Here is a 26,683-nt window from a genome sequence, read left to right as displayed (position 1 = left end):
CCATTCGTCAGTATTTAATGAGATGAATTAAGAGGAAAGACTTTGTCCTGATGAGCAAAGCCTGAAACAGTTATTGATGTGACTCTCCTTTCTTTTAAATCCTCTACATCTAAATCTGATCTCTGTTGTGCCTGTGTACATATCTTTGAAGACTTTGATTTTTTTTTAATTCAGGAACATTCAATTTGTGCCTTCTTTTTATTTGCCAGAGGCATCTCACCTCTTAAGCTTATCTTAGCATGAGTTTGGCCCTCTCTGCCCTCCACTGCAAAGGCATGTGTAATTGCTGCTATCTTTCCATCAGAAGTCATAAATACAGGTCATCTATTATTCATCACAGCTATAGACTCTCCAGACACCTTCCAGTAAAAGGCTTCCTCTTACACTTTAAAACCAATGTGCACCCCGAGAGAAAGAAAGAAAGGAAAAACAGCCCAAAGACTTTTTGTTTGTTTTGTACAATTTGTACTTTTGGAAGGAAACTGCAGTTTATGTTTGATAAGAAACCTTACAATTTGAAGTTTTAAACAGAGTTCTGCAGGGAAAAAAAGTTTTACTATGCACTGCACATCACAAAGCTGCTTCCACAATAACACCACATAAATAAGTTTTACGGACATACCTTATAGTTTTTAATGAATGGTAGCCTGTTTTTAAGAACACTCAGTTTGGAGATAAAAGAATCACTGGGACCCTGGAGAGCTGCTGCTGTCAGCATTTTACTGAGGTTAAGAGGAGACATTTCTCATTAAAAGTGTGGAGGGATCAGACATAACTGCAAGGAATCTTCACATATAGGCCATTCATCCCAGCACAACAATGCCTTTGAATGCACAACAGCAACATTACATGCACCTGTGCTTTTACGCAGCTCTTGTCGTAATGAATCTCTCAATAGTTCCAAGACAGCTGTGATGTAGTTTGACATTACATAAGTTACTTTCACTTTCTAATTGTTGTGTTGATCCTTGATCTGTGTTTGAAAAATGAATTCAGTTTTTCTTCAGTCGCTCAAAACACTCAGCAAGCTGCTAGACACTGAGCGATATGAGTACTTTGTTACCAGTTCAGTTTACAACATCTGTGAAGAAATGAGCTCCAAAAACCACAACTCAGCCCACATGCAAGATAAGATAAGATAAGATAACACTTTATTAATCCCGAAGGAAATTCTTGTGCCAGAGGTATCAAGTCACAATAAATGCAGTTAAGTACAGAGTATCACTATAATCCAAAAAAGAGTACAGTACGCAGTATGAGCACAATATATGATACATGGATACAAATATGGAGATGTAAGGTGCTAAGTAAACATAATATAGACAAGTGGAGGGAATGACAGTGATGCCTGACATGATTATCTAGCGCTTCTCCCTACAGAAAGGGGAGGAGTTATACAGTCTGATGGCCACTGGCAGGAAGGACCTCCTGTGGCGTTCTGTGCTGCTCCTCGGTAGTCTCAGTCTACCGCTGAATGTGCTCCTGTAGGACAGCAGTGTGTCGTGCAGGGGGTGAGACGTGTTGTTACGAATACTGAGGAGTTTCCTCAGTATCCTCCTCTCCGTCACCTCCACCACAGACTCCAGCTCCACTCCCAGCACCAAGCCAGCCATCCTAATGAGCTTGTTGAGTCTGTTGGTGTCGGCCGTCTTCATCCTGCTGCCCCAGCACACTACAGCGTGGAAGATGACGCTGGAGACCACCGAGGGGTAAAACATCTGCAGCATGGTCTGGCAGACGTTAAAGGACCTGAGTCTCCTCAGTAGATACAGGCGACTCTGTCCCTTCCTGTATATTGCCTCTGCATTTGTGGACCAGTCCAGTTTGTGGTCAATGTGGACACCCAGGTATTTGTAGCTGTCCACAATGTCCACGTTGGTACCCTTGATGCTGACCGGGTTTGGGAGTGTCTGGTGCTTCCTGAAGTCCACCACCAGCTCTTTTGTCTTTGTGACATTCAGCTGCAGGTGGTTCTGTCCGCACCACTCCACAAAGCTGTCCACCACACTCATATACTCCGCCTCCCGACCTCTGCTGGTACAGCCCACAATGGCAGAGTCATCCGAGAACTTCTGCAGGTGGCAGGACTGTGAGCAGTGTCTGAAGTCCGATGTATAGAGTGTGAACAGGAATGGAGACAGCACCGTGCCCTGGGGTGCCCCCGTGCTGCTCACTATCGTGTCCGAGACGGTGTTCCTCAGCCTCACAAATTGTGGTCGACCTGTAAGATAGTTAGTGATCCAGGTGACCAGTGGGGTCTCTACCTGCATGTCCAGGAGCTTCCTATTCAAAAGGGCAGGCTGCACGGTGTTAAACGCACTGGAAAAATCAAAGAACATGATTCTAACAGTGTTACCTGCCTCCTCCAAGTAGGTGTGTGCTCTGTGCAGCAGGTAGATGATGGCGTCCTCCACTCCAATACGGGGCTGGTAAGCAAACTGCAGGGGGTCCAGCGATGGTTCCACCACAGCACGCAAGTGTTTCAGGACCAGCCTCTCCAGAGACTTCATCACATGTGAAGTCAGAGCAACTGGCCTGTAGTCGCTGTGTGTGCTTGGATGTTTGGTCTTGGGCACAGGAACAAGGCATGTTGTCTTCCACAGGGCAGGGACAGTCATCAGCCTCAGACTCAGGGAGAAGATGTGCTGGAAGACCCCACACAGCTGTGTGGCGTGTAGTTGGTAGAGGTGTGTAATTTTACAAGAGGTTTTGGCAGGGTTGCTGTGGGAGGGCAGTGTTTGCATGACTGTTGATATTGTTTTCTTTTTTTTGTCTTTTTTCAAACAAATTGTGGTGACTTTGGCTCCCATTAGTTGTGTGTTTGTGACCAAATGTCTCCACGTTGATTAAACCTCAGAAGAACAGGCAGGCTACAGACAGCACAGCGTGTGAATAACATGACTGCTAATGACACTTTGGATACATTAACAACACATTTTAAGATACTCACATGTTTTGTCCTGCTAAACACTAAAACGGAACACTGGAATTCCAAGGTGTAATTAGTAACTCTGCAAGAACAAGGCAAGCAACAAGTCATCACATAAAGCCTGCTCCATTACAGATAATGCTTATCATTGGCATGGTTTCTAATGAGTGAAACTGACTATGAAGAGCTTCTCTCACAGGGAGGATTGAATGGATGTGGCTGAGCAGGCCACTACAGGAGCACAACAATGACATCAGTACAGTTCTAAAATTTTAACTTAATAGCTGACATTAGACACCAGAGGATCATACCATAACAAGACTGTTTGATTGTTTAAGAATTCAGTTTTGTATGTGTGAAAATGATCATAAAAGCTACAAGATTTTGTAGACATTTATAAAAACAGAATGACAGGAGCTCCGTTTTTGTTGTGCACCACCACTGATGGGTAGGCCGGTGTCATGCAAACATCTGGCTGCACCATCTGCTTAGAAGTGACACAGCAGATAATGATTGTCACATCGTTGTGTCTTCTGAGAACTCCATTTTTTTAAAACAAAAAATAAACAATTGGTTTAAATAAATGCTAACAGATAAAGGGAGAATCTGCTCTCATAACAATCATGAAAAAGGTACAAATGTAATCTCAGTGATGCCTCTGTCTTGAAAGGAAGCCCTCCTGTGATCTGATAAAGAAGCAGTTCCATTTTCGATGATCCCTCCTGTTTTTCTTTTAGAGAAGAGGCTTTGTACTCGGTTGGTGGGATTTTTCTTCAGCTAAAGTATTCGCTCAGGCTTCAGAAAGAGTAAGATAGGAGCATCACTTAACATTAAGTGACAGTTATTTGAACAGAACAATCTTTTTAATTAAACAAGCAGAAAAACTTGGAAGTCGTGAACAAAACAAACATTCAGTCAAATGATATTAACTAAAGAATTCATTTCATGTTATCACAAAGTGACAGTAATATCTCGGTTCCATCAATAATCAGACCGTAGCTGCTCTTTTGGCTCTGACTGAATATTGGATGCTTGCCATGAACAGTTTGTAAGAACATGCTAACCAGATGGTGTTACACATAGACTCTATGGTTGTGGTCCCTTTATTCTCAGGCTCAGTTGAAATGTGCATTTTAGGATGTTCACAGATTTAAGTAAAACGACAGGAAGTTTGTTACATATCAATAATACACAACACACACCACACCAATCAGTGCTCACTGTAGCAGGACGAGAAAAATATATCTGAAATAAATAAATATCTGAAAAGTCAGGTGCTTGTTAGTGCCTGTATTTCCTCCTATAGCTAGCTGAATTTCTTGTCTTTAGTCCTGTTGCAGTTGTGAGGCTGCACACGTTCAGTCTTTCAGGGCTTTTATGTGAATACTTCACAGACAGCAGACAAAACAGCTTTTCTTCTCCTTGCATGTACTGTAGGTCACCGTGTCAGTTTTGATTTCTAAGTATGCATGGACAGGACTTATTCCTGTAGACACAACCACCTGTACATGTACGGATGTAGACATAAAAAAGTTGCATGAATGTTATAGAGAGGACCTGGACAAATTGTGCGGAAATGAAAAAATGAAAAAAAAAAAAGCTTTTGAAGAAGAATTGATTGAACTGCTTTGTTGAGCCTTACACTTACTGATACTGGTAGTTATCAGCAAATGATTTCCTGTAGCATGTTGTGGAAATGATGCTGTTCCCTTTGATCAAATGTTGATGCTGATTTTTCACTCACATCCTTCTGTAAGTCTGTTTCAAGTGGATAAAAAGAAATGCAGCAGGTCAATATTCATGTTTATTCCCCTTCTTTTAGGCACATTTACATATCATTAGTCTCCCATTGTTGATACCTGGTTTTGAGCTGCCAGTCCCAGGTATTAGCCGCTCAAACAGATTGTTTTAGTAGGAGAAAATGGTTTCTCAAGGGAATCGTGGTTACATGTTGGGTGTCAAAATGAAGGATCTGCTGAAATTGTCTTGTGATAATAATGACCAATAGGTTGGTTGTGTCAAGTATAATGCTGGACTCCCACTGTGACATGTAAACCCACATAACATGTAAGAGCAACTCATAATTTGTTGTATAAAAATGTAATTGCCAAAGTGTGTAATTAAATAAAGTGGCCAGTAATCCTGTTTAATACCCATCATAAACTGCTGTGCACAGATGTTTAAGACAACAATTATACAATATATAAAAAAATATTTGCACAAATATATATATATATATATATATATATATATATATATATATATATATATATATATATATATATATATATATATATATATATATATATATATATATATATAGAAACAGGGAAGTTCTGTTCTTTGCCCTGAAAGCATTTTGGTCTTATGCAACTGAGCTCAGATAAGAGCATATTTAACAGAATATTGAACGGAATGATTATCATTTTGGGCACGTCACATGTTGCAGGGATTTAGTATGTAGACAAAGGCTAATCCAGCGTAATTACTGTGAGAGCCCCCAGTCAGATGGTGCTCCAGTAGGCGAGTAATGCTCGTCTGATACAATTAGAGACCTTTAGATAAAGATGTGTTTATGAATTTATTATCATTGCTACTTTAATATACTTTAAAATCTGATAAAAATCCTTACACAAGCTCCAGATAAAAGTCAGCTTACACAGAAGAACATAATATGTGAGGATAACAATGGAAGGCATTTGGAGATTTTGGAGCGGAAAGACCCAATGGCTGAACATCAGCCAGTCTATTTGCGGACCTGGAAGGAAAGATATGGCCCAGTTCCACATTAACCTTCTGTTTTGTAGGTTAGTGCAATCAGCAGCTGTACAGATGGTGTACTGGCACGCTGTCATTTGAAACTTTTTCAAGAGATGAATGGTATTTTTCTCCCTTTTTTAGTCCAACAGAGCCATGTGCTGACCTACATGCATTTGTCTACCCCTAAATCAGTGTCACATAATTAGAGGGTTTGTGGGTTATATAAACAGGTTATATTTTAGTGCATATTCCTGATTTGACTGTGGTTCATATTAAAGAAAATACTTGATTTGATTATAGCAATCTCAGTGTAGTTTGGCACATTTAAGATGTTTATCTAAAATTCATAAACTAAAACTGAAGGAAGTCTGGTAGCTGAACATGAAATGGATTTTCCTGCTTTCCATTATGCAATGTTGTGAAGTTGATGGAAAACTAATCTTAGTTTAACTTCAAGTGATGTAGATTTTTTTTAAAGCTGGACATAGGTGCAATCACACTGCAATACATAATCAGCTGATGAGATAAGCAGATAAATACTTCATATGTCAGAGACTGAAAAACAACCTTCATTGGTGCACACAATGTCCTTGCACAAATTGTTATGCTCTTAAATAGCTTGAAACTCTCACAGCCCTGAAGGTTTATGGTCACAATGTCCTCAACAGCAAATGAGACCAGTTGGGGCCTAATGGCTGTTCCTTTCATGGGTAATATATAAAATGAATCCTGGTTTGTATTTACTGCCTCTGCTTTAATAATAAATCAGAGGCAATTAATTCTAATCCCATGGCAGTTTATTCATCAAAAATGTTACCTTTTATTGAATGAAAATAAATAATAAAATACTATAGCTCCTCTGCTGGGAGTGTGTTAGCAATTGAAATGACTGTGAGGTCAAGCACACAAAGCAATCACAAACTATTAGACCACCGGGACATCTTAAAGCTTCCTGTGCCTATTTGGACTGTAAGTGTCCTGTGGTGTTTCCTGATAGGAAATAGCTTTGAGTCAGCTGTGTAGTTATGATTTCCACCTCTCCATTTTACTGTGTTTTATAGCTGCAGCATGTTTTCAAATAACAGTGGGACAAATTTGGGCCCATTTGACAGGTGTCACTCTCCATTTCCATGGAGTGACTTAGCATCTCTCAGTTCATAGTTTAGATTTTTGACATCTTCAATGGGAGGGATCAATCAAGTTAGCAAGCAGCGGTCAAACACGGTGAACCATGAAACAAAGTGGAGAGAAGAGAGAATATTTGACTTAAATTCACCACAAGAGCAGAAAAATGATCATATTGCTCTATGTCTGCTGTAATGTCAGATGTATTGTGTTTGCACTGCCCCCAGGATGCAAATTCCAACTAAGCACATTAAGCATATTGTTGTTGACATTCTGGACTTATGTGGATATACTTTAATAAGTGTGTCATGACAAGGATATCCGTTTAGGCCCTGAGATTTCCAGTGAGTCTGTTGTCTAGACGGACTTGGAAATTAGCATGCACTCAGGTTTCCAACCACAGGTTTCCAAAGGAATTTGTAGACTGGGATTTAACATAAAGAAAATAAGCCCTGTAGCAAATGAACGATCCACCTGTTAGCACCAATGTGATTATCATGATAATCTCCTCATACAATGGTTGAAAGCTAACAATTTTCACAGTTGGAATATTTAATGGATGTAATTTATATCACAGAAAAATAGGTAAGCAGGCATGTATGAATGGAAAAGCACATTCTAAGCATAAATCAAAAACCCTGTGGGAGGAGAAGCCTTGAAAATCAGGCGACAGTGGCCGTGGCACAGATATTTCTGGGTTTTGGGACTGCAAACTCTGATGTTCTATTTCAGTATACATTTGAGCCTTGTTTGTGTAATCCTCTTACTTACACTGTCAGCAGCTTCTCACTGAATGCACAGGCTTCTCCTGCAGCTACAACCCACCTGCTTCACCCAATAGTGCAACAACACTGAGAGAACAACTCAATGACACTCTATATACGTAGATCCTAAGGTGCAGACCACCACAAGGCAAAGGGCAGACGCACTATTGGATTTACCACAATCCTTGCTGCCACCTTGGTGTCTGACTCTAGCTGATTTAAATAGATCTAAGTGACATCTGATTTCTGACCCCCCCCCCTTTTTTGGTTGTGTTCCCTTCTTCACATAATTGTGCTACTACCTTTTTGTGTGTCAGAGAGGTCACATCTACACTGTAGGGCTATCATGAACGTGTCAGACAGCAACTCTTTAGATGGAGTGGGACTACTTACCTAAGAAAGCAAAACACATCATCAACAAACACAAAACTGGTTGAAAATGCATCAACAATCCTCCAGATACAACAACACATATTTATAAACCCATTTTACAAGAAAAAATCATTCCCTTCTATCATATCCATCCATCTACTGCTATTACAGTGAGTCCCACCCCTAAAATGAAACAGAGATGAGGTTGGGGAAAAACACAAACAAACTGAAAGGCTTTATGTTTTCAAGGACTGAAATACTGACTTCATTTAGATGTTAGGCCTAAAAGTGAGACCAAATAACTGAGTAACCAAGTACTTTTTATGACTAAACCCAGCCAAACAGTGGCTGAAATAAAACAAAGTAGAAAAAGTAAAAGCTAAAATGGAAACAGGACTGGAACATACAGGCATCAAACTCAGGACAAAACATAATTGTGAGTTAAAACAGAAGTAACGTGCTGTTCATAAAAGAGTGATGCCGGGGGGACTCGAACGGCAGACTAAGAGCAGGTGTGCAGTATATCACATAATGTAGATAATACATAATGCATGCCTGCTCTGATGTGACCTTTGTCATGTAATGGCACTGACAGGTCTTCCATACCACACATGCCCATTATGCTGGGCCTCACATTTAATGTTGCATTGAACAGTATTGACGGGATCACACTCTGTGAGGCACTGTGAGGTCCATCCTAAATCAACAAAGGTCACACGAGTGCAGTTTACACTGATATATGTCATCAGTTAAAGCTTAGGCATTGGGTGATCAGTGGGTTAGAGTGAGGTCCATGTTTGTCCTCTGTGTTTGCAGGTAGCTAAAAACATATAATTTCTTCCATCACTGCACCGCAATACTTCATCTGTGAAAATAAGAAACTACACATCAAGCTACCGTCACTCTGATTATCATTACACAATCATTTGTTCCGATGAAGAAAGCCTGATGTCCCTCTGAGGATGCACTCTGAGTGTAGTGCAGCTTATATTGGATTCATAATTGACAAGAAGATCGAGAATGCTCCTCTGTGTCCTCTACATCAGTAATATGTGAGCTCATTTGTTTTGAGAAGAGACACTGAGGCCAGGAATGGTCACTGGTTCAATCCATATCAGAAATAAACTGCCTCTGTGCCACAATTTATCAACGCCTACCTCATCACCCTCTCACAATAGCTCACAGAAATACCTTTGCTCAATCTGGCACACCTCCTCTCCACATGTTGCTGCATTAACTCAGTTCAGCCACAGGGGTAGATTCTGTCTTCTTTCAATGATCTCCAACACTCTGGTCCTGTCAGCTCTGCAGCTTTGGGACAATGTTGGCTGATTGGGAGACACAGAAATGGAAATCTGGTTTACTTATTGAAGTGGCAGATGGCAGCAAAAAGTATCTGAAATAATAAATGAAATCAGATCATGGATTTAAAGATGATGGTTCAGTCCAGGGAGGACATTAGTAAACATGAAGTTTACCTGTGATCACGGTAAGGTAAGGTCGGTGTCAACTCATCCCATTTTTTATTATAAGAAGAAACACGAGTTCTCAACATATTAAATGACTGATTTGTGATTTATGTATAACAAGCTGTCACAAACAGGTGAGATTGAAGAAGTAAATTGTTGTGATCACATGGAATAGGCTAACCCATCAGATCCACACAACAGCCTAAATTTAAGCTTCAAAAAACGTGGTTTGTTATTAATCACCCGTGCTTGATTTGTAATTAGTTAGCTGCTAGATTAAAAGCCTGCCAGCTTTCATCAATGTTATGTGACCCAACACAGCTACCTGAGCAGCTTCCCTCATGTATATGCACCGCCAATGTCAGACTAACAGCATGCACTTTGAGGAAGGCAGGTGAAGACCTCTGTTTGGACTGAAACATAAACCACTTCAGTTACACACACACACACACACACACCAGTCACCTTAATGTATTTTAAACACAAAGTCACTGACACTGTGGCTCCATAAAATGGCCAAGTGTAATTGCTTTAATGGGTATTTTTAGCCATGCCGGCAGCAGGACTCCTGGGGCACAGTGTTGGGTGGCCTACTTTGCTCCAAACTGCAATATTGCAGACTAGCATTGAATTCCCATCAGTGTCAGTTGTATTTGAATGATAAATACCAATGTTGAAATATGATTATGAACATATAGATCTCCTGTTTGAGTTATCTTCAATGTGGGTAAGTATCAGACTAAAATGAGTCCAACATCCAAGTTCCAATGTTGTTACTTTCCCATTGGAATTAAGATAAACAGGTAAGTTACTGTAGATAGATAATTTATTCAGCAGCCTGCCTACACAGAGAGAAGCTGCTTGAGTTGGATTGTGGTTTTCTAGGTTGACTGATGGATAGTGTATTCATATTGCATGATAACATTGTGTCTTATGGGATTAGAAAATTGTTCATGGAAATCTTTGCTGTCTATCCAATAAAACATGAATTCAGGGCTCAGGAACAGGCATAGAGAGCTCCTTTATCGGTTCACACATGTTTGAATGCATACAGTCTTAGTTCACCTCTGTCTGCGTGTGGTGTGGTTTGTGTGTTGTGTAACTTAATTATTCTCAAACTGAAAATTTCAACGTCAAGAGAACATTTCAGTTGAATGAAGTTCAATCAAAATAACAATCTAAGTCAGTTTATTGAAGGCAAGTACAAAGAGTGGGAGTAGTTATTAAATTAAATGCATCAGCAGTCAGAGCGCTCTGCTTTTTGCTCCTATATTGTAAAATTAATCAAAGTAAACAAGCCATGTGTAATAAAATATGTCATCTTTATCCATCAAATTAGATTATACATTCCAGCTGAGTTGGACTTTGAATGATGGGTAAATCTGAATCAGAAAAGTCAGTAGAAAGGCTAAATTTTCACCTTAGACTTAAACTTACTCTTACATCATGTTCTCATAAACAGTTCTCACTTTAATGCTGAGGATGCTGTCATCTCTAAGCTGTGGAAAGAAACACAAACGCATCAACTTTCAACTCTGTTTAATATTCTGCTGAATTCAACATAACGTGCCATATGGCTTAGAGAAATGTAATGAGTGACCCCAAGCAACTTTAGAAAGGCTATTCTTCTCATGATCCATTCCATACACAGAGAGTATATGCACATTCTTCTGCACTGCCATAGGCAATTTACTGCATGAAAATGAGACAACAGCTTGTGACCGTGTTTATTATGGAGGATAATTTGTGTCTAGCTGTCTTAAATTTTGGCAAATTGGTTCTTCTCTCTTATGACAAAACAAACAACATGTATGTATACTGTCTCATTTGAAAAATCATACCCAGCTCATGGTGTCAGTGATTCTGAAAACTGAAACTTCTATTTGACAAACTGCTGAGTCAATTTCGATCAGAAGTGTTTACACTGAACATTTCTGTCTATTTCACAGTGGCCTGGTGCACTAATGTGCTTTATAAGCTTGACCTTTTGCCCAAAGTGAAGGCTAGTCCGTTTAAGAAGTGTGGATGACCCAGAGAGAAAGTATTCCCAGGCTTCCATTTCAGACTATAATGCAGAATAGATGGCCTGTCCAGCTAGTGAGAAAAAGAGGACTGACTGACTGTCCTGTTCAATCAACTCTGTATCTAAAACATCAGGTGTGCTTTTTTTCAGTTCCAGGGCTGCCTTTCTCCTCTAAACCCCGTAACAAGGAGAGGCGGTAGAAATTGCATCACTGTGTCTGGCGTATGTCTTGGCATACTAAGCAGAACCACACCGGCTCTCTGAGATGCTTACAGCAGTGTTCATCTGTTATAACAATGGGGCTCATGGCAAGAGGGTGTGTTTGACATGTCTGTGGGTAGATTGGCTGAGATTCCCCTGCCATGCCTCAGGGGCACAGGGACTCAGGGAAACCTTGATAGATCCTGTTGTTATGGCAGGCCTTGTTCTTGGTTTGACCTGTTGTTTATTTTTGCCTGTGGGATGTTATATGAACATAATCCCTCAATGTTTTAGATGTTTTTTTTTAACAGTGGCAGCCTGCAGGAGCTCGTTCATCCATGTGGAGCAAAGGTGGAACCTACAGACTTGGGTCTTGATGTTGATGTGTCTCTACACAATAAGAGCAGCATCGTTGCCTGCCAATAGCAACATGCTAATTAGCTACGAGGGTCATTAGCATAACAACCCCCTCCTGCTACTGCCGCAGAGCAGCCTTTGCTGTACTGCACAAGGTCAATCAGGGATGAACTGGAACCTTCCCTAACTCTCACAGGTTGCTGCCCAGGAATGGGGTGCCCTGTTGCCATGGTTACCACTGCACGTCTTCATTTATGTTGTGTTGGTGTCACAGCAGGGAAGGACAGACGTCTGACTTTTAGCCCTTCTGTAAGCTGTAAGAGCTCATTAGTGTGTAAGAAGTTCTTATAGACTGCAGATTATATAGGTGGAGGATCGTTGATCTTTGACTCTGCTGGAGTTACCAACTTTAGGGTTACGGTTAAGTAGAAAAACACACTTGTCCCTAATATGCTGTTCCACTTTGGGAAGCAACACTGTCTATAGAGACAGTTTAAAAGCCTGATAAGAGGACTGGGTATCCACTTCTGATGATGTCAGATGTCAAAAATGGGTTCTCAATGGTTACATTCCTGGGAAGCCACTAAAGTCCTGCCAAAGAACTGCTCTGATGTCACTGTGAATTTTACTAAAGACTACATTCCTTTATTTATCCTCCAAGCAGCTTCATCACATCTAACCGTTTGGTGGGAGAACAGCATTGTTAGGGCATTTTGGTTGTTGTTGAGTGGAGGAATGATTCAGTGACTTCATGAGGCTGGAGGCAGAAAAAAAACAATGTTAATCCTGCTGTGAGTACTGGACCTTAATTAAAATCCCTGAACAAATCTGGAACGTGGCTGCAGGTTCAGAGATGCATGCAAACAGCTAGAACTGCGCTTATTGTTTGTCTTTGTTTTTATTTAATACCATTGACCCATTTGTTCAGCAGTAAAATTTAAACGGGCCAACAAAGTGACCCTAATTGGGTTGATGAGTCATTTATTTTCACAGCATCACACTGACTGAGTTCACACTACACAGTGTGTTGCGATAAAAGGGCACAAGAGCTGATGCAGTGCCAAGGCTAGTAATCCATTCAATAATGAAGAATCATTCCAAAAGCAAATTAGCTGATTGCTGCGTTACAGTTTTCCTGCTGAACAGAGGCATCCTAATTTATTAAATAACACTTGCTCTAACATGTCGACAAGGGAACACTCAATGCCTTTAAAAAAATATTTCATTTGTCCGACTTGACTGGAATGGGCTCGACAGAAATCACTAAAGGCCGTCTTCTTCCTCAGCACCTGTGCCCAGCACTGTTCACTTAAACACACACACACTCACACATCTACACTCTCAGACACATTTACTGGCTCTTCATTTGCTTGGGGGTGTCTAAAAGTACTGAAGCTCACTTGTGGTAACACCACTGAGACTGAAAGAGAAAGCAGGTGCTTTAGGGGCTAAACAGCCTTATAATGGAGCTGCCAGTCGATGGGCCCTTTAGCCAAATTACAGTTTTATTAAGTGCAGATGTCAACAAAGGTCTTAAAGCTACAGTCATCACAACCAAATTAAATATTCTCACAGCATCAAGAAAACCCCCAAACCTGTCTGTTGGGTTAAGAAGTTCAAGCGATCAGCTCTGCTCAGTCTTTAAAAGAAGGTCAGAAGATAAATATACCACGAAAACATGCAAAACGGTCCCAGGATACACATGTGGGAGGCTGGGGAGCATCAGGTCAATGTAAGTCTGCAAAACAAGCTGTCCTGTATTAAATAAAAAAAAAGGAAAGGAAACAAAGAGAAAAACACTGACTGTTCAAGTTGCCAGGGAATTCCAGCTGCTTGTTTATCCAATATCTTGGATCACTGGATATTGTTTGTGTTTTGAAAAAATAAAAAAAGATTTTAAAAGAAAAGAAAGATGTCTTATAAAACAGCATACCTACACAGAAAGGCAAAAGAGTAATGATGACAGATTACATAATTATGACTCGAACATGTAAAACTAGAGGGTAATGTGGAGGATAAACTGATCATTTTTTGTTTTCTGTTAGTGATGATCAGATAGAGCCAAATCCAGCAGTGAACGCAGCAGACAGGCACAAGCCAAAGTGGGTTAATCCTCACTGCTAAAGTAAGTCGCTGTGTGTGCAGGACTGAGAGTGGCAGGGTTGTTTAACATATGTATGTATATATATATATATATATATCATATGAAGTGTGAGGATTGAGTTGTAGATCTTCTGATGTGGTTTCAATAAAAGAAAAGATGGCAAACTTCACTTTGAGCTAAATTTTGTTGGACAAAACAAAAGCTCGGGATTGTGTCAAATTCTTTTACAGGAGCATGAAAAAGTATAGGAGTGATCTCAGTGACCTGTAACAATCTTGTCTTGAGGGCAGCAGGGATCCAAGCAGATTGGATAGGACCTTGTTTTATCAGAGCAACAAATTTAAACACTTTCAAACTGGACTTAAAACAAAATGTGAAAAAATGTAGAAAGTTATTACACACATAAAAATGTACTATTTTTTGTTCTTTTCTTTTCTGCTACAACTCATGCTTGATCATACTTTTCAAAAGGTTTTATGGGGAAAAAAGTTTTTTCAATTAATTCATTTTCAGAAATGATCTCTTGAGTATCAGTTAAGTGAGGTTGCCTTGCAAGATTTATGCAGCAACTCCTGCTGCACCCCTTAGTTCAGCGGTCCCCAACCTTTTTTGCACCACGGACCGGTATCATGTAAAACAATACTTTCACGGACCGGCACAGAAAAAAAAAAAAAAAAAAAAAAAAAAAAAACAAAGTGCATAAACAGACTCTTACTCTTATGCTTAATTAGTGGGAGCCTTTGAGCTTTCCCAGCAATGAGGCGGTCCCATCTAGGGATAATGGGAGACATGACACCCGAAGTGTGTTTCTTATGTCCAGTCCACTCCGTAATTTTGTTTTGGCCGTCATTAATTGCTTCAGTCGTTCTTGTTCATGTTTTCTTCCATGGCTTGTCTTTTAATGCAGGGTGCTCGGTCTCGCAGTTTTGAAGGCTTCGTTGCCTCATTTGCGAGTCTGTCGCCACACATCACTCAGAGCGGACTTGGTGTGTGAGAATCACCTGTTGCAATAAATCCGTATTTTAAATAGGACTCCTGATATAGTCTTTTAAATGCGGGTTTCTTTTTCTTTGAAGGGGTAGGCTCCTCTTCTTCTGTCTCCTCGTTAGGCCTTTTCCCCTTTCCGAAGAAGCTCTCCAAAGACGTTTGTTTTTTATTCATATTTGCTGCTTGTGGGCTTAATTTTGGGGCCGTATCCCGTGACCGAGACAAGCGTCTGGGCAGGTGCTTAAAGGCACAGGCGGATGAATCTGATCGATTTATAAATGAAACAGCTTTCAGACTCAGATAATGAATAATATATGTTTTGCTCAGTCTTTCTGTGCGGCCCGGTACCAAATGACCCACGGACCGGTACCGGTCCCCGGCCCGGGGGTTGGGGACCACTGCCTTAGTTTACATAAGTTAATTTAATACCTCTCCTGAGTGGGTACATAAGAGGTTGGATATCCAGTAATTCATCAGGCACAGTATGCAAGGCATCCTGTTAAACATATAGTATCCGTTTTTTCAGGGGATCATAATCAGGCTACTTTCACCACATTCATCAACAAACTGTCTGTCCATTACCCACTAACTAATGCTTCTGAAATACACCTCCTCAAGAATAACATGCAGGAATGGAGCCACATTCCAATTATTATTCTCCTTACTTGCCTGCAACTGGGCAAATATATAATCTGTTGCACTAACTCACTGGATAAAGAACTAAACCGAATGTAGGATGCATTGAAATTTCCTCTCCTCCCCTCTATAATGAACTTGGATACCCCTTTATCATAGCATGGCACACACACAAAGGTGTGCGTGTCTGTATAGAAGGTGGAGTGTCAGCCCCCCCAGGCAGTGGACTTGCAAATGTTGAGTACACCCTACTGTGGAGCAAACTGTGACTGCTACCCAATGCCACGGTTGTCTGCATCTGTTCAGATCACTTCTTCCGCTGGCTCCTGCCATCTGGTGGGAAGTAGCCATGGCTCCATTTAGATTTGGAAAGTCTCCAAAAAATTGTCTCTGTCAGCTTTAGTGCACTGCCAGCCCTCAGTTTCTCTCTTTCTCTGGTTGCCTAAATTAGGAAGCTAACAAAGACATCAGCCTTGGAATGCTAACCTTGTAAAAAAAAAAAGTCTCTTCTCAGGTGCATGCCTACCACCCTCTTATTTCTGAGGGTTCTTAGGGAATGTGAATGTCTGACTGAGATAAAGTGATGCTGCATGCTGGAGGTGGTTCCTGCAAATTCCTGTTTGAGAAATTCAGTTATAAACTTCAGTAGCATTTAACAGGACATGAATCCCAGTCTCCTGTTTGTGGAAATCAATGGCATTTTGACTGCCATGTCATTTAGGGAATCATTAGCGTTCGACTTTTTTGTCATTTACATGTCAGGATGTATTGAACTCCTATATCCAATGCATCTAATGACCAAGTTGTAACAAATTCTGTATGTTTTGGTCTTCTTCTCTTGGTTCACTCAGTGTTGAGATGCAGTAGGGAAAAAACTTGTGCAGTATAAACAAACAGATAAACACACATTCATTCAAATGCTAACGTTTTTGCATATCTGTGGGATCTATAAACAAGCCATCAATATTTTATGTATAACTGTAACTGTTGACCTTGACCTAAACAATATCAGTTTGACCGGTAAAGAGGGACATAAAAGCATGTTGGTTTCCTTCATTTTAATAAGAGACGTAAACAATTGCTGTAAACCGAAATACTGTAATGTTCCATATTATCCCAGTCATACAAAAACATACAAAAGGCATGGACTTTAATTTCATGGATTATGGTTATCAAATAAATATATAAAAGAACAAATACTTCCTCCATAATTAGTCCTGCTAGAAGGAACTCTCCATGTTAATGACATTTTGGGCTTTTCCATTCACATCAGGCTTAATGGACAGGACCAGCTCCATTTCCTGTGCAGGGGATGGAACGGGCATTTTGTTGATCTTGGCAAAGCTCTGGCTTATGTCCACGAAGGTTTTATTTTTGGTTTCAGGCAGGACAAAATAGAGGTAGATAGATCCCAAGATGCAGACCACCACAAACACCAGGAAGGCAAAGGACTGCAGCGTCTCCTGCACCAAGAAATAAACACACAGACAGAAGAATGTTCATCCCACATTACCTTTAAAAATGCATCTGTACTTCATTATCATCATGATCAGCAGCTCCCACAATTAAACATGATGCCTAATACTGATTTAATTAACAATTTGATGACTACTGTTCTTTCCTTTACAGAGCCAAATCCTGCCATTTTTCAGCTGTCCTGTCTCGCCAGCTCTAAGGGGACGTCATCTGTTTTGTCATCTGTGTATGTCATGCTGAGGACGGCACAACATCCCCCTAATTTTCCACTTGAAAGGTCCCACAAGCTTGTGCATGAGGGTATGCGCAAGTCAAATATTCAGCTCACATTTTTGAACAATATGTTTGTGTTTGCATGTGCACTGAAATGCCCAGAGTATGAAAGCTAACCTTGCCCGGTGTGTTATGCCAATAATAGAGATTAGTGACAGATTTAAAAATACACACCGACTGATTAACCAGAGGGAGATTTAGATATGGACAGAGGGTTTGTGGGGGAGTGTTTGTGTGTGGAGCAATGAGAGAGATTTGTCATAGGAAAGGAAAAACTTGACTGACCCTGCCCAGTGTGTCACTGAGCTGTAATCTCATGCTTATGAAGGGACAGACCTGCTTGCTCGGGGGTTCTGGCTCTGAGTTTCTGTAAAGCACCTAGAGACAATCTTTATTGTAAAAGGTGCTGTATAAATAAAATTGAATTGAACTGAATTGAAATGAAATGCAGCCTTATGTACCTGGTATTAGAAATGCACTGTCCAAACAGCTATGACCTCGATGAAAAACTACTTACTGCTTTGATTTCAGCAGTTACATCACCACTGCTGCTAGTCTCTAACTGTTGTCCTCTGTTGAGTGCATTTCATAATAGCACAAAAAATAGCATCGTGCAAAGGGCCTGACCCAGTTTCTATGTTGCCTTCCCTGTGACGTAACACTCATCTGCAAAGTTAGCAAGATCCTCAGAAAACACTGCCGTTCTCTTTCAGTTGTCAGAGGAGATGAGTCATGGTACAAACGGGACATTTTTGCCTCCTCTCCGTCTGTCATTAATGAAATTTTTCACAAGCCATGTGGATTGGGGAGAATGAGACAGTCCTGCCTTTGACACGGGGATAAGCCTTTGATCTGCTGTGGTGGCCCAGCTGTGTTCAGCACAACAATTAGGCACACACACAAATGCCCATCGGTCTCTGCGGACACACAAACACACACATGTGAGTAGTTTTTTTTTTTCATGCTTAATGCTCAAATACATGTTAAACCCAGGCTGACATGAGGAGTTGGTTCTTTTCAGTGATGGGACATGACAGCGTAAAACCAGGTGGAGTGAAGAAGAGTTGGTTGGGACAGTGAGGGATGGGAATAAAAACAGGAAATAAGGAGACATGACAGGAGAGGACTAAACATCATCGAGTAGGACAGCACAATGATTGGCAGGTCTTCACAGAGCTGTAAGAGTACAAGAGAACTGGACGGATCAAAATGGTGCAGACAGGATAATCTAGGACAAATGGGACAGGACTGAACAAGACACACAGGACCTGAATATGAGAAAGCATGGGATGTGACACGCTTGAACAGGGAAAGGCAGAACAGAAAATGTTAGGAGGGACACACAGGAACAAGACAGTCTAGGACAGGGAGGGCAGGGCAGGGTATGACAGGATGGTCTAGTCTTGGATGGGACATACATAGACACAGCAGACCTGTGTAGAATACGGAAGGCAAGAGGTAAGGACAGGTCAGTGCAGGATGGGACAGAGGAGAAACAGGACAAGACAGGACAGGTAATAAACGGCCAATGGAAAGGACAGATGAGAACATGAGAGAGCAGAGTGGAACAGTCTTGGACAGTCTGTCTTAACAGTCCTACAAGACAGGATGAGTATTAAAAGACCAGTAAAGGACAAGACAGGATAAGACAATCTTGTCTAAAACATTGCAAGACACAGAAGGATGACATAGTACAAGCCACTGTAGAATGGTACATGGCAGGTCAGAACAGTACAGGACAATGAAAGCAAGATGGGATTATATGATGGGATAGGACTGAAAAGTCTAGGCTGGAACAGCCAGTGACAGAACAGTGTGAGTCAGGACAGGACAAAGAGGGACAGGAGAGACCAGTGGAGGATAAAAACAGAGGGGACAGTCTAGGACAAAGCAGGGCATGATGAGCCACAATTGGACAAACAGGATGAGACATGAGTAGAAGGAAAGAGATGGCATGGAGAGGACAGTCTAAGATGGAAAAGTGCTGAATTTGATGGGACAGGATGAGACCACATGGCATAGACCAGTCCACAAGGATCAGATGGGATGAGGAGTTCAGGAGTGCAAGGCTGGATAGGAGACTGGTTAAGGACAGAAGACTGCTTAAATATTCACTGTGTAAATCTGAAGGCGGTCTTAAAACAATGTCTCAGTCCGGTAGAGGCGTGAGTGGTGTGCTTCTGTGGCAGGGGGATTATTTGCATTTTATAGATTGTGTTCCCATTGGGAGGCACGCTGAAGGGCAGTGGCTGCAGAGCATGAAAGGCTGACGCACATAAGATTAGACTGCACATGTCCACCGTGGACTGCTTAAAGATTTTATGGATTACTATGCATCAAAGCTTTCACACTGTTAGTAAGACAACGTGAGGACAAACAATCATTAAGCATCAGAGTTCTGCATCATTGCAGTAATAATCCCTAACTCATTACAAAGACAAACACACTCAGTATGCAAATGAGTGTGAGTGAGATAGGTCATTAGTCTTTACAGATATCACATACCAATCACAGTTGTTATTGCTCCATTGCAAGCATTTCAACAGGTCATGCAAATATGACATGCAATTAATTCAGTGTTTGAGAGTAATGGTAAAAACTCATCAAGGCAGGAACCATTTAGATAAATTGTTAATTTCCAACAATGACGCTTCACACTGATTGCAGCACATTAAGAATAACTGTATATATGTGGGGAAAAAAGTTTTCTAAAACGTTTGTGTGACTACAGGCAGGTCTATGTTCATGCATAATTTATTTTCGTAAGCTGAAATCAATATTTGTTTTGAACTAGAAATCTTTTTGTGACAACAAGGAGAGTTTAAAAAAGAAGACCTTCAGGAATATCAGAGTAACACAGCCAGACCATGTTCACATGGTTCCCCAGCAACACATCCTCAACGGAGAAACAACATGGGGTCTGTGTGTGTTACTTTAACTCCCTTGTGTTGTAGTGGGCCAAATTTGAAGGTTAAGGTGAGAGTTTGAACCTAGAAAAAGAGAATTTATGTTGAGCCAAACCTTTAGCTAAATCTTACTAAGTAGCCAAAGTTGTGGCTAGCACCCCTCACCTTTCCCATTTGTGTAATTCTGGCTGACTATAAAGACGTGTACATCAACAAGGAGTTGTTTTTCTTGCAATCCTGCCAAAATAAGAAGCTAATGTCATTTTATTTTTCATTATTTTTGCAGTGTGGGTGTGAAGATGTGTCCTGAACCACACTGACCTTATGTGCTCATGAAACTACCTTGTTTCTATTAAAAAAAATAGTTTAGTTTTGAAAAGTGCTAAACAAGTGAGAATTATGGCCACAGGTGAATCACACATCTGCTCCAGTTTGCCTGTAAAACCAGCAATCAGAAACTGCCAGTAGAAATGCTGTTGGTGTTATTTGCATGTTGAGCAGAGACATGAGCTTCAATCGCAAGTGGTTTTACTTGAGACTCCTGTCCTAATGCCAGGTGTGAAGTGATATACTCTACCCCTTGCTAGAAAGGTAATTCTGTTCATTTTCCTGTCTGGAATACAAAGAGGGAGCACTCTAACCAGGCAGGGTTGTAGCTCTTACTATAGTAGGTCTGCTAAATTCCAGGACTCAGCCATGACATGTGAACGATGTCACCAGGTCATCTTAAAATGGAAAGAATGCAGCATATTTGAGTTCTCTTTGTACAGCAATCCTGTTTTCATTCTTTCCAGTCTATTTCTTTCAAATGTGCATTTGTGTAATGTAACAAAGAGGCATGATATATAAGTGAGAAAGGGGCAGGCAGGAGTGAAATATCTCAGTAGAGACTTCAAATAAGACTATCAGTGTGGTAAACTGCATTCCAGGCTGTAGACAATGAGTCAGCTAAGAACAAAATGAAGGTGCTTGAGATTCAGCACAGTGCCATGACATCAGAATCTGCCTCAACAATAGTTAAATGAGGTCAGCCGCCGCAATGTGATTTCCTCGTGGGATGAATGTGAGGTGTCTGTGCCATGAAATTATGCTCTAATGTAGAAATGGCTTTAGTCTTCTACTTTGAATTATATAAAAAAATCAAAATTTAATGAACTGAATTGATATAAAAATGTTCCTTTGTACAGGGACTACTACACAAAACAACTGAAGCTTTGAAAAGACACACTGCAGAGACGCAAAATGAGCGCTAGGGAAAATGCATGAAAACAACAAACAAAAACATAAATGATGAAGATAAAGCACAAAAACAAGCACAAAACAACAACAAAGACACACACTGGGAACAAATACACCCAAATAGATGGCTAAACACCACACACCAGACTACACAGAGATAAAACAGACAAAGAAAATCAAATAAACAAAGAAATGAACACAAAGTGGTGTATGACACAACACAGATACAACAACAGGAACTACTAAAAATAACTACAGAGGCACCAAACTGCAACTATAGTAGACACAATGTGATGAAGCACACAAAACAAATAAAGGAGAGCTGGGTTTGTATTAAGGGGCCTGTCTAATATACATGAATGTAGTGTTATTTAATTTGTGATATGTAAAGTTGTCTCATCCCCCTTGCAGAGGCCCAGGCTCCACCTCAGCGGTGGCCTATTGTGGGGGTAAGGAGATGTGACAGTGCACCGGTGTGGTGTCTGAACAGGGGTCAGAGCTGGTTTCAGGTGCCAGTCAGCAACCAGTGAGTCACCTCTGTGATTTAGAAGCCCGGCATGTGTGCTTGGGAGTGTGTGAACCCTGCACAACCTAACCAACAAAACCAACACAAATATTTGTGGCATTGGCTGGCTATAAATAACCCTCTGTTGCTTTCTGTCTCTCACACTTTCCCACACCTTCCCGGCCTCGGTCAGCCTTATCTCCCGCACTCTTCTCTTTGCCTCTCCAAATCCATTTCTACAGGCCTCCTGTGGCATGGCTCCCTTTGTGCTGTATGCCTCTATTATCTGTCTAATTATATATTCAGCTCCACATCTACTTGTCCTTCCATTTACTAGCATCTAATGCCAACAGTCTCATTGTACATCCATCAAAATGAGGACGCCATCATTTCCATTCATACTTTATTACAGCCCAGCTTGGCAGACATGCTCACATGTTCATATAAAAGCACAGATTGATCAACTAGTGCCTTTAGACAGAAAATGATGACAAGGCACAAAGAGGCAAGGACACATAAAAAAAATATCTTTCTTCCTTTGTGAAAAACTGATCTTCATTGTTCGACAAAGTGGCCAGGATGTTAGTGCATACTCTCGAGTGATGAACTTGATATTGATTCTTTTAATTTTTAGCTGACAATAGAAATTCTGGTTTATTGACCCTTCTACCACTTCACTCCATGCTAAATATCAGAATAAATATTGGATAAATTACTGGCTGATGTTTGTAGTTTATAGATGAATATCTTGAGAAGTACAGGATAAATCACTACCAAATTTAAATATATCTGGGCCAAAACTACCCACTCTGTGTGCCAGTAGTCCAGTGGGCAAGGAAGGAAGTGGGGCTGTGGAAAACCTTTTTTTAATATTTCTGATCCTGTGTTGCCCATGAGGATTTACAGTATTCAGTTTGTCTTTCAGTTTGCCTATCAGCCTCATGTGGGTGTAGATGACGCTGTCGCCTATCTGCTGCAGCAAGCTCATTCTCACTTGGATGGCAGTGGGAGCACTGTGAGGATCATGTTTTTTTTGACTTCTCCACTGCTTTTAATACCATCCAACCGTTTTGTGCTGAGTGAGAAGCTGCAGGGGATGGGTGTCAGTGCATCTGTGGTCTCCTGGACCTCTGACTATCTGTCAGACAGGCCCCACTTTGTACAGCTGGGGAGCTCCCTTTCTGATGTGGTGGTCAGTAATACATCTATCAATCTATCAATCTATCTATAACCACAGGTCTACTGTTTTCAGCAGCAGACAGAAAGGATGAATCACGTCTTCCCTCAGTATAAACAGATATAAATGATGCAGGGCTAGTCTAACACATCAGTGTCAGCAAAGCAGCGGATGAAACTCCACTCTCCATAAAAGTACATTTCTAAGAAATGTGTGTGTTCCTGCTGTGAAAATTGGATAGCTGATGCTTCACACACAGAAACCTGTAATCAGAGTGAATGTAAGTACAGGAATGGCTTGCACTATGTGATTTCATCTGGTTTCTTGTTTTATTTCGGTTTTCCTTCTGAAAACCAATGATCTATGGCAACATAAAAGACAGATCGTGTAAGACTGACATCTTCCTCTAAGAAACCACTTTGTGAATGTTTTATATGCCCTTTACTGCTATTTTAGGTTCCAGTTCAGCCTTTGCCTCCAACACATGACACTCTGCAGCTGACTGAAAGGACAAAATTAGGTTTATCTGGAGGGCCTCTAGAGAGAAAACAGCAGAAAACATTTGATGGAAGGTCAAAACAACATCACGACCATGTCCACCATGCCTCCAGCAAAGTTTCACTCTGGACTCAAACTTATGCACTGACTTTTGTCTCACTCTTTCTCTTTCTCGCTATGAATATGTCCTTCAAGTTAGTGTAGGAGATACTTGCCTGTGTGTGTGGCGTATGTGTGTGTGTGTGGAATAATGCATTTAAATTTTTAAAAGGGGCTGTTGCCTGCATATGTATAGTCACAAGGTAAGACTAAAAAAAACTGTATTCATGCAAAGCACTTATTTTCACATTGTCTTTAGCCACCATTTCACCCAGGTGAAGGTCACTTCTTACTACCACTGACTGCTTTAATCTGCCGTTTAGCTCGACTGTGTCCTTAAATTGTAGAATTAATAGTGCAGCATTATATATCTACAGTTCTTATTTAATGACACAATATGTCATATGAAAATATGAGCACATGCGTATGAACAGAGATGAGCCATACTTTTCTATCCTATAAAGTCATGTTATAAAGAACATAGGTGTAATGTAAGGTAATTTGCATGTGGTTCCGTCGCATTAGGTTTATGGTTGAATAGAGTGCAATGATGAATTTCTAAATCACTGCTCCTGTTTTCAGAGCTAAACAAGGTTATGACTGAAATGTCCAGAGCTCATGTCATCCATGCTTATCCTCAGCGAGTGTGACTATTACTGATTCCTGCTCGGAAAAATCCTGATGAATGCCTTAGGGGCTAAACGTCTGCATCTAAGTACATCAACTGGAGGTAAGCTTCATTTCTGAGCTGACTATATTGCTACGATGCTTACCCATGCACGGTAATTCTAGCCGCAAATGGGGAAAAATCTGAGACTGAAGGTGCACATTAAATCCCAGACAACATGACAAAAAATGGGTTTAACATCACCTTCTGTGTAAAATTAAAATGTGATTGAGCAGGTGACGCTATAAATATGCATGTATTATCAATTCTATATTAGTAGTCTGGGCACTTACTCAAAATATTTACTGAGCAGCAACACGCACAAATATGTAGCTTCACCCGAACTGATGCCTCTCAGAGATTTAAAGCATTAGCTGGGATAAAATATTTTTAACAAAGCAATTAGAATTAGAATTAGGAATGCTGTAAGAATATTTAATATGAAGCTCATTCACTTATTTCATTTATGTAATAAAAAAATGTAATAATACAAAAACATTTTTAATGTTCTGGAGTACATGTACTGGTATAGACAAACCAATTGCTATGCCATACAATGTGATTACAACATAAAATAAAATAAAAAAATCTCTCCAATAAAATCTATAAAGGCCTTTAAGCTAAACTTATCTTCCTGCACATCTGCTACACTGCATTTTTATTAAATTACTTATTGTAAATCGATAAAAAATAAATGATTAAAAAAGATTAGCAAGGTTTAAGAGTCTATGAACATATCTACATTTTTTCATGAAGATTGAAATGTCAAATGCTATTAAGATCTAATGAGGGACAAGTGGGACATTATGTCTGAGGGCAAAGTTCTGTCTATAAAAAGCAGGGCAGAACTATGTCCTCAGCACAGAGGGCAATTATAAGGCTGACGGTCTTACAATTGAAAATGTGAGTCGATAATATAAATCATCATATATTGATGACATTGTTTTTTCATTAGGTTGTGTTGACTAATGCTTCTAGCTGCTTTACCAGCATTATTTCTGTTAATACAAACGTGAGATTGTTGATGAACTAAAGTTTCCCCGACTACATCAGATGTTGCTTCGCAACCCCACCGCAACTAGCCCTGTAAGTCAAAGCACTTGATAGTTTTTTTGATTTGGCTTTTTGACCCCAACATAAACTTTTATTCCAAAAATTATAGCTTGTGGAAAACCAGAGGACTGGAAAATTACATGTTCACTACATCAGAGATTCTTTTCATCACAGCTTATTTATAATGTCTTTTCTGAGCTCTTGGTTGCTTTTATAAACTGATTTCAAAAACACTGGCAGAGCAATGTGTGGGTATGTAAGCTGTGCTACATAAGTGTGAAATTTAGTGGCAGTGACAACAAAAATGTATATAAACAAGCCCTAATTGTCTACCTTAATGGAGCATGTCTGTTCTTAATTTAATAAATGTTTGAGGTCTCATGCTGGCTGTGCCTAGTATACCACTAAAGGCAGAAGAGAAGCCTCCTAACCAGGAGACCAAACCAGTTCAACTGGCTCCTCTAAATATGGAGGAGCAGCAACTCAGTAAACCTAGTCACCCTGTAAAGAAATGTCATGTTTGCCACTTGTATTCGAAACATTGTTTTTCATTACGCTAATTTCCGGTGCGAGTTTCAACTTTTTAGATGCACATGAAACCAGAAAAGAAAAGAAAACAGGAAAGAGATGGCTAATCTCCAAATTGCTTGAGTGACTTGGAACGCAAAACTACTTTATACTTTCTTATTTATGTAGAGATTTAGGTATGGAGTGAAAGAGGAAACATAAAGACACGGAAATATTCAGTCATATTTATGGTTGCTTACAGATAAGTTACATCTACTTAGAGTATTACTTAGCAAAGTCCTTGGGGGAAATATGTGAGAGAACTGCAGAGCAGCAAAAAGAAGGACATGACACCAAGTGAGGGCGACACATAAAAGGAGCACTGAGCTGCTGAACAAGTACGTGGGCAGTAAAATGAGGAGACACATGAAATGTGACCATTTCAAACTAAAATGTCACATTGATTTATCTCTCTAACAACCTCTGTCTGTGCTAGCTTTCAGCATATTAACAGATCGTATGAATACTATAGGTCAGGGTATACATAAAACAATAT

The 26,683-nt window shown here is 40.3% G+C and overlaps 1 protein-coding gene across 3 annotated transcripts in view; it reads right to left on the bottom strand.

The window, feature by feature from the left end:
- Positions 1–16,892: 16,892 nt before the first annotated feature.
- Positions 16,893–26,683, bottom strand: part of slc2a9l2 (solute carrier family 2 member 9, like 2) — an 84,670-nt gene continuing 74,879 nt past the window's right edge. For all 3 annotated transcript variants that reach the window (XM_028405503.1, XM_028405506.1, XM_028405504.1), the window contains one exon: positions 16,893–17,190. In XM_028405503.1, the coding sequence (XP_028261304.1) occupies positions 16,948–17,190 (243 nt within the window). In that variant the 3' untranslated portion in view covers positions 16,893–16,947. The remainder of the gene's footprint in view (positions 17,191–26,683) is intronic.

This window comes from Parambassis ranga, chromosome 5 (genome assembly GCF_900634625.1).
Source record: "Parambassis ranga chromosome 5, fParRan2.1, whole genome shotgun sequence".
Taxonomy (NCBI): Eukaryota; Metazoa; Chordata; class Actinopteri; family Ambassidae; genus Parambassis; species Parambassis ranga.
This window is presented reverse-complemented; position numbering and strand designations above follow the sequence as displayed.